At 37.5% G+C, this 14399-nt stretch overlaps 1 protein-coding gene across 1 annotated transcript in view; it reads left to right on the forward strand.

The window, feature by feature from the left end:
* LOC145673043 (uncharacterized) overlaps window positions 1-14399 on the forward strand; it is a 69746-nt gene that overhangs the window by 26842 nt on the left and 28505 nt on the right. The window contains exons 6-9 of the mRNA XM_081742380.1: window positions 2003-2142; window positions 9416-9597; window positions 11359-11547; window positions 12697-12815. Of these exons, the coding sequence (XP_081598506.1) occupies window positions 2003-2142; window positions 9416-9597; window positions 11359-11547; window positions 12697-12815 (630 nt within the window). The remainder of the gene's footprint in view (window positions 1-2002; window positions 2143-9415; window positions 9598-11358; window positions 11548-12696; window positions 12816-14399) is intronic.

Genomic DNA, 14399 nt, shown 5'->3' on the forward strand with positions numbered 1-14399 from the left:
CCCATGTTCTGATGTATTCTTTAGAAACACTTAAAGGAACACTTTAGGACCCTCAGTAAATTGTTTGTGTAATTGTAGACGAGATAGGCACGATACCATTATCGTTCCGCGCAATCGGTAAGCTGTAAAGTTGGACTCAGGGGAGACATATGAGTTGACATTAGGTTAGGTTAGGATTCACCGTCTGGATATGTGAAATAACCGGGAAAATTTCTTGCTTCGAATTGTTACTTCTGACGAGAAACGAGTCTGTTGCGACAATCGTAAATGGTCAGGACAGTGGTTGGATCGTGATTGCTTCCAAAACCACTCCTCCGTACTGTTATTTTGTTCTCAGCTACATGTGCAGATTATCCGTAGAAAATGGTGTTGAGGGGAGTGACTCATCGTGTCTTTTTCCGTCAATGCGAAGTGATCACTTCGGATCATTACAGTGATTGCCTTCATAAAATACACCGCAAGTTTCCAGCAGTGAACAGGAGACATAGCGTCCTCCTCTTTCGCACCCACATGTCACTCCTCAAAGAGTGGTGCAGATTCTCCATGAGTTACAATATAAAACTTTTTCTTAACCACCGTACTCTTCTGATCTCAATTTCTCACGGACTACCACCTCTTCCGGCATCTCAATCACGTCTGGCAGAAGAGAGTTTCCTTCATGTCCAGGCAGTGCAGCATGGCTTAGGACTTGTTCGCATCTCAGACTTCAGAATCATTGTCTCATCAAAGGTATTCTGCCAGTATTGGCAGATCACTTGCCGTAACTGAGAATCTTCCATGCTCCACGGTCTTCCGCTAACCTCTTCGTATTCACGTACGATTTTTCTTTTGTTTTGATAATAATATTAAAATAATAATAATAATAATAATAATAATAATAATAATACTTTCAGTGTTGAAAGTTACTGAAATTTCAATTGAAATTTCGTTCATTAGAAAACGATCATGCACGATTAGAATAGATTACTTTTTGCATTATTTTTCTTGATCTTTTTCTTCAGTAGTAATTCTAATTAGCAACTTTTTTAAATACCATGTGAAATTTCAGATAGCGTTGCAAGGGGGGTTCGCAGATCACTTCCCGAATGAACAGGGGTTTCGCGTTATCGGAAAGTTTGAGAACCACTGCCCTAGTGGATTGCGTCTCATGATCAGAAGCCGAACGCCCGAGATCACTCGGCTAGTGCCACCGGCTCAATTTACCACAAATTCCACATATGAATATAAGAAAATAAACTAGTAGTTATGGAACATAAACATAGAACTGTCTATTCCTACACGTGTTGATACAATTCAAAGAATGTAAGATAATTTCTGTCGTCTTTTCTTCTTTGAAAATTAGAAGTTATGGTGAAGACGAAATGTATTGTAAATCGGGACCATCTCTGCGACCGATGATGTAAAATATTATTATTATTTTTGTTTTGATATCTTTCATTAATTGTAGTCTCCTTCGCCCCTCCCTTTCAATCCTGGCATAATACCCTCTAACACATCCCTCATGATACTGTTTCTTCTTAGCCAATGTCCCAACCAGTTTCTCTTCCTCTTCTTAATAATGTTTAAAATTGTTATTTTCTCTCCCATCATTTCTAGCACTTCATTTGTTTTCCGCTCGACCCAGCCAGTTCTCTCTATTCTTCTCCACACCCACATTTCGAAAGCTTCCAGTCCTTTTTCGTCATTTTTGCGTAATGTCCATGTTTCTGTCCTATACAAAACAATACTCCCTACGAAGTACTTTATTATGAATCTTTTAATCGTCTGAGCGATAGCAAAAGTGTGTGGTTTTTGCTGGAAACTGTTTTGATTAATCAGGCATTGGAAGTTTTTATTTACCTGACCTTTAAGAGTAGCTCTCAGTGCAACATTTTTTCAGAGTACACCAACCCAATACTTTATGAATCAACTGATTAATTTGAATTCCATGTCATATTTTAAGGTGGAACTTTACTTTGAAAAAAAAAAAATGAGTTGCATTATTTCTTTCATGTCTGATTAGAGTGAGAGAATCGCCTATTTCTCGTGAGCAGAACTTGAGTAGCAATGGATCAGGTAGCCAGTCAAATTCTCGTGTAGTACCAGCACCGGAAGTCAATGGAGAAAATCAAAGGAGAGAAAACACATCAGAAAATAAAGAAAGTGAGTATTTACGTATGTAAGTTATATAAATAAGTAGAGAAATTACAAAATCATGATAGCTTAAATATTATAATTAGCGTACAAAGATTTTTTTTAACATGATATATTTCTTATATTTCCTTCAAAAAAAATATAATACCCAAAGATGAGACATATACCAATTAATAGAACTCATTGAGCTGAACAATATGATCTGGGTAAATGTGAGGAAACTATTTTTTAGTAAGCCTAAAAAATTGATTCTGTATGATAACCATGCCAATTGTTAAAATGAAACTTATACTCAACTTATACTGAAGTATACCTTCATCATGCTTTTCAATATGACGCTAGCAAGGTGACAGTACAAGATGTGATCAAAAAATACGATGAATGTAGTTTCACAGTGCCATCTGTCGGGGTTGGTTGGTTTAAACCAAGGTGGTTTAAACTATGGTTTTAACCCCCCCCCCCAAAAAAAAATGGAACGAAAAAATTCTTTAAATCGTGTGAACTTAATCGTGACGTATCCAGACATCAAACCATGTGCATTAGTTTTATTTCCTTTTCACCTTTTAATCAAGGCGTCCCATGTTCATTTCTCGGTCAAACCACAACCCTTCTTTCAAGTGTAAACCAAGTAGCGGTTCGAATGTCACTTTAATCGAAAGTCTTCTTCTTGATAACCTTCGTATTACATAAGGATGTTAAGCCTAAACATACGAAACGAAACCAAATTGTATATTTCTGCTTGCGTGAATGCCTGTTGTTTTATAAAGAAGCCAAGGTAGCTTCAATATATTGATAACAATTGGCAAAATTTATTGATTGCCTACGTAGCTTCCAACATTAGCTTGAATTGGACTTTCAGTTTTAAATTTATTGAATGATATATACATACTAAATTTGTAATTTAATACTTCAGTTTGAGTGTACTGATTATGATACGTTCACTGTAAAATTTTATATGCAAAGCAATAACGGGATTTTCCCGTTATTGCGTACCATTTAAAGTAATAACAGAATTTTCCCAGTGGCTAAGCGAGAGTTTCCCGATTTAAGAAATTTACTGACCGAACCACGCAACTTCATAATGAAACGAGACAGTCCTGATTTCCGAATAAGCGAGTGAAGTGGGTGGAACTTCCATTCTACTGTTCCAAGTCCAAATGGAGAACAATTTCTCTCGGATGTAAGCCGAGAAGCGGTTTGGATTTCGCTTTAAGCTTATGTAACCCTTTCCAGCATAACCCCGTTGTTACATAATAACACCAAGGCGAAACAAACTTCTGTCCATATGTAATATAAATACGTAATATGTAATATAAAATTATTTAAACCAAAAAGCGTGGTTTCAACAAAAAAAGTTTTTTTTTTTTTGTTTTTTCATTAAAAAAACATGGTTTTGTCAACCCTGCCATCTATCAATATAGTATCTATTTCAACTAGTAAATCCGGTAACCTAACCTTTGTACAGTTGAGTTTGAACGAGTTTTGACACATTAATTAGGTTTCAGTGACAGAAGAGTGAGGACATGTTAAGAATGTCTGTCGCGCGCCAACATTAAGTTTTGTTCTAAGCTGTGAAAAAGTACTAAGATGCTCACAAAATGTCAAAATCAATGTATGGTGATAAAGCGGTGGCTTTAAAAACAGTTTACAAGTGGTACGAGCGACTCAAAAGCGGCAAGAAGTCTGTTAAAAACGAGCAACGATCGAGATGCGCTTCGACGTCAAAAACAGATGAAAACGTGCAAAAAGTGGCACAAATGATTTGTTCAAACAGGCGAATGACTGTTCGAGAGCTTTTCGATGAACTAAACATCTCGTATGGGTCCGTGAAAAGCATTTTAACCACCGATTAAATGGGCAAATGGCTTCCTTCTTCACCATGAAAATGCTCCGTGCCACACCTTGCATTTGATCTGCGAGTTTTTGGCCGGCAAAACTGTTCTTGACTGGCCACATCTGCCTTATCAGATTTAGTACCATGCGACTTTTGGCACTTCCCAAAAATTAAAGCCGTGCTTAAAGAAAATCGTTTTGACATCATTTCTGACATTCAGAGGGCCACGACAGAGCAGCTGAACGCCCTTCCAAAACAAGCCTTCCAGAAATTCTTTCAGTCATGGATTCAACGTTGGAGTAAGTGCATTGCTAGCCAAGAATAATATTTTGAAGGAGATTAAATCAAATTCCATGTAAGCTTATTACTTCGTTTCTAATAAAATTATTCACCGTATTTTTTGATCATATCTCATATACAGCGTGCTCATTGCGTCCAAGGTTATGATTAATTCGTAAATTTTATTTTTTTAAACTTATAGTGTTGTTTCGAAAACTACACGTATCAATCAATAGATTACATCGAGCTGAACAAAATGACTTTTTTGAGGCATAGTTTTGCAGCTGCTCGTTGTTTTTGAAGGATATGCCGCGGAATGCATTCGACAGGAACCGGAAAAGGTGGTAATCTGTAGGACCCGGTTCTGGGAAATACACCAGATGATACAGAATCTCTCATTTAACCTTCCGAATGGCAACGGTTGTCATTTGTGTTACATGTGGTCTAGCGTTTTTCATGTGGATGATGATGCCATGTCGTTTATTCGGCTTTTTTTCCTTGAAATGTGCGTGAACACGTTAGAATTGATCACAGTATACAGCAGCAGTGATGACACGATTACGGATAAAAGGTCATAGTGAATAATTCCATCCATGTCCCTCTAGGCCAGCGTTTCCCAACCGGTGTGCCGCGGCACACTGGTGTGCCGTGAATGGGCCGCTGGTGTGCCGCGAGGAAATCGAAACAAAATTATTAATTCTATAGCAATAAATTGCAAGACATAGGCAAAAATTGTATATTTGTTATTTCACATTACTATGAACCTCTACTATGAATCTATAATTTTAAGTTTCATGCTGTGTTATTTTTCTGTACATTTTTAATGTGGACAAACGTATTTGTTATTATTGTCATGACCATTATTGCTTCTTTATTGTTGCAGACTATTTCGTAACTTAATTTTAAAGAAATCATTCAATCCTCTCGGCAAAGGAAACGTGCATACAAATTACCTACTGTGTTTTAAAAGTACAAGAGATTTGTTTGTTCGTTCGTTCTTGAGTGATCTTCCTTCTTACGAGGGAACCTATCCAAGTGTAACTCTGACTTCGAGTCGAGACTATGGCCGTTGGATACCTTGTCCCAAAAGAACATAACACGAAAAGGGATATACCCTCGATTGCAACCGTTGCGAAGATATAAGCGTGAAAAGTTAGAAATTGAGCTCCATACTATACATTACAAAGTCAGATTCTGGGTCAGATTTTTCGGAAACGGTCGGGTAAGGAAACTCAGCGAATAAATATCAAATTAGTGTGGGGAGCCCAGAACCTTTTGAATGAAAAATTTGGGTCCCCGGGGCCCTCGCAGGGTACCAGGCGGGGTCCAGCTCAAAATTTGCAAATGGAACCGGGGGTCAAGTATCATATTATATGAAAGCTATTGTTAAATAAAAGAAGATAGAACAATTCTCAACTCTACAATAACCCTGTGCCAAGGGGCAACTGGTCAAAATGTCAATACAACCTACATCAGGAAATCTATGGCCACGCTTCTAAATCTGTTAAGTTGCGACAATAACAAAACAGAAAAACATGTTTAAAAGTGCATGGTATTGACGTAAAGCAAATTGCTGCAGTCTCTCTCTCAAAAGCATTCTCCGATATATTTTATTTCTGCACCATTATTCCAGGTTTCTTCAATCCCACTCCTCTCCAAGTTGCCTCACAGTTCAAGATCACTCCTATTCGTCTTTACCATCATGTTTCTCGTTCAGCAAATCCTCCGACAGAAATTTCACGGTGGAATCTGTGAATCTGGGGTCTCGATGCGCGAAGGATATACCGTTGTCTTTTGACCTTCTCACCCTCCACGACGGTTGCGATTGACAATGTAACCTTTCTCTGCTAGGACACGAAATCCAATGGTCATGGTTATTCTATGGTTTATTGGTCATTCGAAGTCACACTTATACTTGGATAAGGTCCGTTGTGCGATTCTGTGAGAGACTGCAGCAATTTGCTTTACTTCAATACCTTGCACTTTTAAACATGTTTTTCTGTTTTGTTATTATCGCAACTTAACGGATTTAGAAGCGTGGCCATAGTTTTTCTGATGTTGGTTGTATTGACATTTTGACCAGTTACCCGTTGGCACAGGAGAGTTGAGATTTGTTGTATCTTCTTTTATTTAACAATAGCTTTCATACAGTATGCTACTGACCCCAGGTTCCATTTGCAAATTTTGAGTTGGACCCCGCCTGGGAACCTGCGGGTGCCCTGCGGACACAAGTTTTTCATCCAGAAGGTGCTGGGTTCCTCACACTAATTTGATATGTATTCGCTGAGTTTCCTTACCCGACCGTTTCCGAAAAATCTGACCCGGAATCTGACTTTGTAATGTATAGTATGGAGCTTAATATCTCCGCAACGGTTGCGATCGAGGATGTATCCCTTTTCGTGTTATGTTCTTTTGGGACAAGGTATCCAACGGCCATAGTCTCGACTCAAAGTCAGAGTTACAATTGGATAGGTTCCCTCGTTAGTGAAAAATCGGATACAGCTTTCGAAACAGAAATTGTATTTAAAAAAAAAAAAAAAAAAAAAAAATCTGAATCCTATATTTCATTGCAATTGTTTTGAAGTTTTAAATTGAAATGAAAAATAAGCATAATGATTTCCACGGGGGGGGGGGGGGGGAGTGATCGAGCTTTCTTCTCTGTGAGAAAATCGGTAATCACAGAAAAATACCACGGTACTTTATATTTACAAATAATAATTATATCTTTGAGTGTGCCGCGGGAATTCAAGCTACCCCCGTAGTGTGCCGCGGGAATTCAAGCTACCCCCGTAGTGTGCCGCAAGTTGAAAAAGGTTGGGAAACACTGCTCTAGGCACAACATTGTCTTCTTGGGATGCAAATCTTGCTTGAGACGTGATGTTGCCTTTCTGTTTGCGCTGACGTATTTCTTCCTCTGATTAAAGTTCACGTGCGGTCATCATTTCTCATCTTCGGAAACAAAAGATGAGTGAGAGAGTTAATGTTGGCAACAAGATTCATGATGGTAGATAGACAAAGAACCACATATGGCAACACAGTTGTTCTTGTCTGCACTGAGTAAATGAGACGCCCACGAACTCAATTTTTGAACCTTTCCCAAACGTTGACGGTATCGCTCAACAGTTCCCTGACCACTTCCCATCTCCGTAGCTAATTCCTGGGTACTTTGATGTGGATCACAGTAGATCAAGTAGTTCAAATGGTCCTCATCAAAGTTGGATGGGTGACCAAAGCTTGTGCAATCGCTGATTAAAATTTCCACTTCGGAACCTGTCAGACAGTTTTCGAATAGTCCTTTCGGCCATAGCGTCCCCTCCATACAGAGCGTAATTTGTCTGGATGCCTCTGCGGCACTAGAAACCTTTGTTGAACTCGTACAGGACATGTAGAGCCTTCTTTTTAACTTGACACTCCATACTTTAGGCCCTAATAAACAAACAGTGATTAGACCTAGCAAAACCACAAATAGTGGTATACATTTCTGATAAGATAGCTACAGTTTGGGATATTTCACAGCACTGCCATCATAACTGACGTCTGGCAAGAAATTCCTTAGAATGAACGGCACGAATTGAGAAATCAATTCAATATGTGTCAGGTGCATTCAGTAATGTATCAAGATAATAAACGGAAAAAGCGTTCCTATTACACAATTTGCAAGACGTAGATAAGAACTGCGAACGTATTGGATGACCAAAATTGTGTCACATGAGAATATAATGTATTCTAGATTTTTATTTATGTATTTATTATTTGCTTCTTCCTCAGCTACGATGGCATTTTGTGACTTCCACTATCCATTAACTGATAATCTGTTTCCTTTCTTTCATACTTAAAAACTTAAGGTAAAAGTAGAGTAGAAATAAAAATTTAACGGTGATTATCCCGGAACGCATGAATCAATATAAGGAAGCACGAAACGTTTTCGTTGATCTTAACCCATTAGTGCATATGATCCGAAAAATCAGATGTGTTAATTACGTTTTAATTTATTATAATCTCACATCCAGAACTTTTGCGAACAAAACATTGTTGCCTGATCTTTACCAGTCGTGAGAGGGTGTAAAACTTGCACTTTGGTTTTGCAGGGCAGATCCTTCAAAGGCGGCCATTGTTATTGAAATATCAATAATGTTTCAAGTATATGACTGTTAAAGAAATGTGAATTCGTTGTCAATAACTAAAATCAGTAACCAAGTGTTAATGTTGTATGAAGAATAAAATATTATTTATTTATAAAAACTTTGGTGAAATATAGGCCTACTTGTCAAGTATTTCAAGTGCATGTGATATTTTTTATGGCGCTTGTCACCCACTGCAATCGAAAATTTCAGCTAGAATCTACTAGAGTCGTTTAAAGTGCTCTAAACACACCCCAAAATAACAAATTGTACGCAAATATTACCTCAATGAAAACTTCATGCACTAATGGGATAAACACACAAACGCGGTAGCAAGCTATCCAGCAATGGAGCTGAAGTCGTCCACTTTGTGCAATGTTATGGTAAGTAGTCCGGATCTCCTACTTTTATCCATCCTGTATTGTGGTGGAAAGTTCAGTAATCCAGATCAGGCGAAAGACATTCGGTTAAAGTAGCAGAAAATTTAGGAAAATGTGTTAACAAATAAGAAAGAAAAAGTAATAAGTTTTTGAGTTAGTAATGGAAATAGCATAACGTCGCTGCGCCTCGAAACACCGCTATGTGACATGTTTTTGTCGAAAATGAGTTATGTGGTACAAATAAATCTGAAAGCTGTCAGACAGCGTCCCTTATAACGCGGTAAGTTAATATTGAATAGTTTCGCCACAACAATGAAAAATTATAGATTGAAATTATGGCTTAAGATTCGCATCACGTACGTATTGATTGATGTATACAAATACTCTATGTGCTTATAAAGGCGCAAAAGCTGCTACGTAAACACAAAAATAGTAATATAATCTTGTTGAAGCAAGCTACAACAATGTCCAGTGCATAATATACGCAGAAACAGTTTTATTATATTTTCAAGTGTTTCCGTGTATATTTGGCAAAATTTTAAGAGTTTCGGATTGTTTTTTGCTTCTCCTAAAAAGTTGTGGTTTCAACACATAGCGGTTCTTCGAGGCGCAGCGACGATGTCATAAAACTTGGCTTTTTAAAATATATATATATATCTTTTATTTAGATGACTCTACTGCATCCTCATTACCCGAATCTTGGGGCTCGCTTCCTCAAATTGCATACAAAGAGCTTGTAATTGCTACCAATAACTGGGATAAGGAAAATATTTTGGGTAAAGGAGGATTTGGAACAGTTTTCAAAGGAATATGGAAAAACACACAAGTGGCCATCAAGAGAATAGAGCAGGTGAGTTCTTTTTGTTATTAAATACTAACTCGAGAGTGCTTTTAAGGTAAAAATTAAAGCCAGATAAAAAAAGAGAACATGGTTGTCATTGGTTTCAGCTTTGAATGAAGGGTTCGTGGTTTGAAATAAAACTATATTAAATCGTGCATTGCATTTATATCATGTTACTGAAGGTTATTGTGTAACTTGGATCATTTAACTAAAGATTTAATCTCAAACCTGAAAAAATGTAACTTATTATAAGAACGGAACACGTTCCAAAAAGAACGTACTTATATTTCCTAGTTTTTTCCAGTTAACGTTGCTGTTTAGAGGTGGCTCAGTGATAGAGCACTCACCGCTTGGGCGAGAAGTTTCAAGGTTTTTCCTATTTCCTTCAATATTACAATACACCAGTTATGTCCAAATCATTCATTTTCACTAATCATCCGTCCCCTTTGGCCTAAAGAGCATATGTAGGGCGTAAAACGAGATTATTATATGTTTTAAAACTGTTCTTATATATAACACAAAATGTATAGACCAACCCGGGTGCAGTACAAATGCTTCCTATTGGAGTTATAGGCTGCCGAAACCATGAAAAAATGAACTTTAAAAATCCATAGCTCCAAAACTATGGGACCTACCATAGTCGGGTCAAGACTTCACGTAGAAACTAATATGTGTACTATCCAAAAATCTATGTTTCAGAATCCTAAGGTACTCACGCAGCAATTTTTATAGAGGGAGTTTGACTACAGGCATATAATTTGAAGTACTCACGAACTACCTATATAAAAATTGTTGCCTGAATACCTTAGGGTACTTTTTATTAGTGCACATATTAGTTTCTAAGCGAAGTCTTGACCCGACTGTGATAAATTCCATAGTTTTGGAGCTATGTACCTTTAAATTTCAATTGTTCATGTTTTCGGGAACCTATAGCTCCTAAAGGAAGCATTTGTAGACCCAGGTTGGGCTGTACTTTTTGTCTTTATCTTGGTGTCAGGAATCACCTCCCAAACGTTGTTTTAAAACACCCTGTGTATATATATATAAAGCTTCTTCTAAACGAACTAAGGACAAGATATTGCAAATTAGAGTAGAATTCTATACAAACGAAACTGTTTTATAGATTTATAAAAAAGAATACAACTAGGAAATAGAATTTGAATTACATGAATTGAATTTGGCTAAATTATGCCAAATAGTAATTTGTCTTGCGTGTATTCACTTGATGATGATTAAACTCACTGTTTTGACAGCTTTATTACAAATTACTATTGAATGTTAATATACACACACATAAATAGCATCCTAAAGCAAAGTCAGTTTCCAGTGGAAGGCGAATCGTTGTTGGAGGCTCCAGAATAGCTAAATACGTGTGGTTCATATTTGATATAGCCAGTGGCGGATCGGATCCAGGTTGGGCAATCGCCCCCCCCCCCCAGAAGAAAAAACTTTCTTATTTTATATATATAAATAAAACCCATCCCAGAGTTTGAAGCTCTTAAAAGTAGCTCTAAGTGGCAGTATGACAACCCCCCCCTTCCAGAAGTCGATCCTGGATCCGCCACTGGATATAGCCAACTTTGAAAAAGAACGTTAAACTCCGAATAGAAGCAGATAAACGCTGAGTATAAGAGAAATCAAATTCCCCTTGTACTAACTCCGTTGTGACTTTTTTCCACTTGTTCATTGTTGTGAATATTTAATTGCTGCAAGAAAACTGAACGTATAATTTACTGTTTGTAATACTTTTTCTTTTTTCTTCTTACCCAGAGAGGAGCAGAAACAACATCAAGTCATCAGGATCAAATTAACCAACAATTGAGAGAACTAAGGCTACTTAATTCTTACAGGCATGATAACATTCTACCTCTATATGGATTCAGTACAGGCGGTGACGAACCGTGCCTTGTGTATCAATTTATGCCAAATGGCTCTTTGGAAGATAGACTGCTTTGTAGGGTAAGTTTTTTAATACTGCTACTACTACTAATAATAATGACAGTATTGGATGATGGGTATGGAGTAATGACAAAAATATCCGAAATATTTGGTTAGATTGTTAAGGAATTAAATCCTTAGTGTTCTGCTTGGCGGAGTAGTAATTGCCATAGTCGGTTTAGATGATTGATCCTTGAAGAATTTGGTAGAGACACACAAAATTCAGAATATTAGGGTAATGAAGTGACAATCTTCCTGTACAGTAAGCGAGAGTAAACACATTCGACTGTTAGTGTTTTTATTTTGATATGTATAGTATAGTTCGTGTTCAAAATCTGAGTTTAGTATGTTGCAATCTGAGCATTATACTAACTCGCTGATCCCAACAGCACTGCGGGTTGTCTATCTAGCAAGGATGATATCCATGATAATTATGTACTTCCAATAGGGATACATGGGGAACATCTATTTGGTTGTCCATATCTTGGGATCAATTAGACGGGTCACCTCCATAAGAAATCAATTCCTAACTTCTGATATTGCACATTCTGGTCAGAATTCTTGATTATCCAACAAATAGGTGTAGAGATTGTGTCTCCTGGCCGAATACACCAGCAGACTGAGTAAATAAAGGAGGATATGGTAAATCAAATCCCTTAAAAGTCATATTCAACGTCGAATTTTCGCTGCCTGTCATCAACATATTCAAAACATTGGTTAGAAAATGAGATGAAATCTTTTAGTTTAACGGTCCATAACAATGCCCTTTAGGCTAAGGGAGACCGTGATCAATCCAAATGAATGATGATGGAAGAATTGGTGGAATGAGAATGTGGGGAAACGGGAGTACCCCGAGAAAACCTACGGACCCGATGTTGTTCACCACAAAGTTACTTGGCTGGGGTTCGAACCAGAAACCCCACGCATCAGAGATAAGCGCTATAGCATTGGTAAGGAAAAAGATTTTACACTAGTAAACAGTATAACTTCCTTCAGCTTGACAGGGAATGTAGTTTCAGCTTAGTTCACAATAATTCAATTAACACTGATTATAAACTTAAATTTTTAACAGTTCTGTCAAACCGAAATTGTTAAAATTGTTGATATAAGTTTAATATAAATTTATGCGCGAAGCAATTGTAATTTGTCTTTTCTTTCCCTCTCTATTAGCATGGGACAAAACCCTTAACATGGATTCAGCGACTTCGTATTGCAAAAGGAACAGCTTGCGGTCTTCAGTTTTTACACACAATCAGAAAACAACCGCTCATACATGGTGATATTAAAAGGTGCGTATCGTTTATTTTACTTCCTGTCAATTCATGTATGTGTTGTTATGTCAATGCAGACCAATATAATGGTCTTCCTGTTTCCATGCTATTTGAGGCATAGCAACCATAATATGTTGTCTACACCTTCAACTAAAACATAGGTATTTCAAATGTTCTTCTTCATCGCCTTTTCTCTTCAGCAGTAGGTTGGTAGGCAATATGGTTATTTAAAACTTTTCCCGCTCTTGACAGAGCGATTTGAGAGATTAATACTGCATCATCTTTCTAATCGCATCAAAGTATTCCTTTCTTTGTCTTTCTCTTCCCGATCTTCCTTCTTTTTTCCCTCCAATATACTTTGATCTAGTCTGAGTGTCGAATAAGGTGACCAATCATGCTGTGTCTTCTTTTCTCTGTTACTTACATGATTTGCCGTTCTTCGTTAGCTTTGTTTTTCTTCTTCGTCGTCCACGGGATAACCAGCATTTTGCGCCAGGACCATTTCGAACGATATCAGTTTCCGTGTTTCTAATTTCTTCAATGTCTACTTCTCTGAGCCATATAGAACGACGATCCATATCAATATCTTGATGAATATCTTCCCAACTTCCAGTGATACTTTTTTTTTTTTTTTTTTAGTATTCCTCTCTTCCTAATGAACGCTTATTTTGCTTATACTGTACCCGAAGCCATGTCTTTTTTTGCTTCTCCTGTCAGAACATTATACTTCCCAAGTATTTGAAGGACTTGACTTCTTTAGTTTACCTTCTAACCAGATGTTATCCATTCCTTGTACATTTCTGTAACATTGTTTTCTTTTCATTTTTCATTTTGCATTTTTCTTTCAGACTTTTGTTCAAATTACGGAGTACTTCTTGTAGATCCCCTTCTTTCTCCGGTACTAGTACTATGTCATCTGCAAACCTAATGGCCCTGAAAATCTGACCGTTTACTTATTATGCCTTTTTCGTTAGTAGCCAAGAATTTTTTCGTTGCTTCTTCTACGTAGATGTTAAATGGCAGTGGAGACAGTCCACATTCTTGCCTGACTCTTTTGCTTACTTTTGCTTTTTATTTCTGTTCTCCTTTTAAGAGTGCTAAGGGATTCTTGTATAGTTAATGTATTATTCTTCTGTCCCTTCAGTCCACCTTCAGGTTTCTCAGTAGCGTAAGCATGATACTTCAATCCACAGTACTATCCAATCCATGATACTATCAAATGCTTTCTCACTATCTGTGAAAGCAACAATCATCTGCTTATTTATCCTAAGAAGTTGGTCGATAATCAGATGTAAGCCCAGTATTGCTTTTCTTATTTTTCTTCTTCTGAATCCAAACTGATCCTCCGATAGGCAGTGCTTTCCTGGCCTTCACAGTCGGCTGACATGTCGCCTTCCAACATATGTTTGTCTGCACGTTGCTTGCCATGGTCCTCTTGCGGACACTGTTAATGTTTTGTAGACTCGCATACAAGCAGCTTGCAGGCGATGCTTCAGGAGCACAACCAACACCTGCCTAATTCGATACTATTATGTATATATGCTCTGATGGCAGCACGTGTAGGCTTCAAGCTTAGATGTGCTGTATAATTCCGAAATTGTA

Source organism: Thermobia domestica, chromosome 16 (genome assembly GCF_964235325.1).
Source record: "Thermobia domestica chromosome 16, izTheDome1.hap1.1, whole genome shotgun sequence".
Classification (NCBI taxonomy): domain Eukaryota; kingdom Metazoa; phylum Arthropoda; class Insecta; order Zygentoma; family Lepismatidae; genus Thermobia; species Thermobia domestica.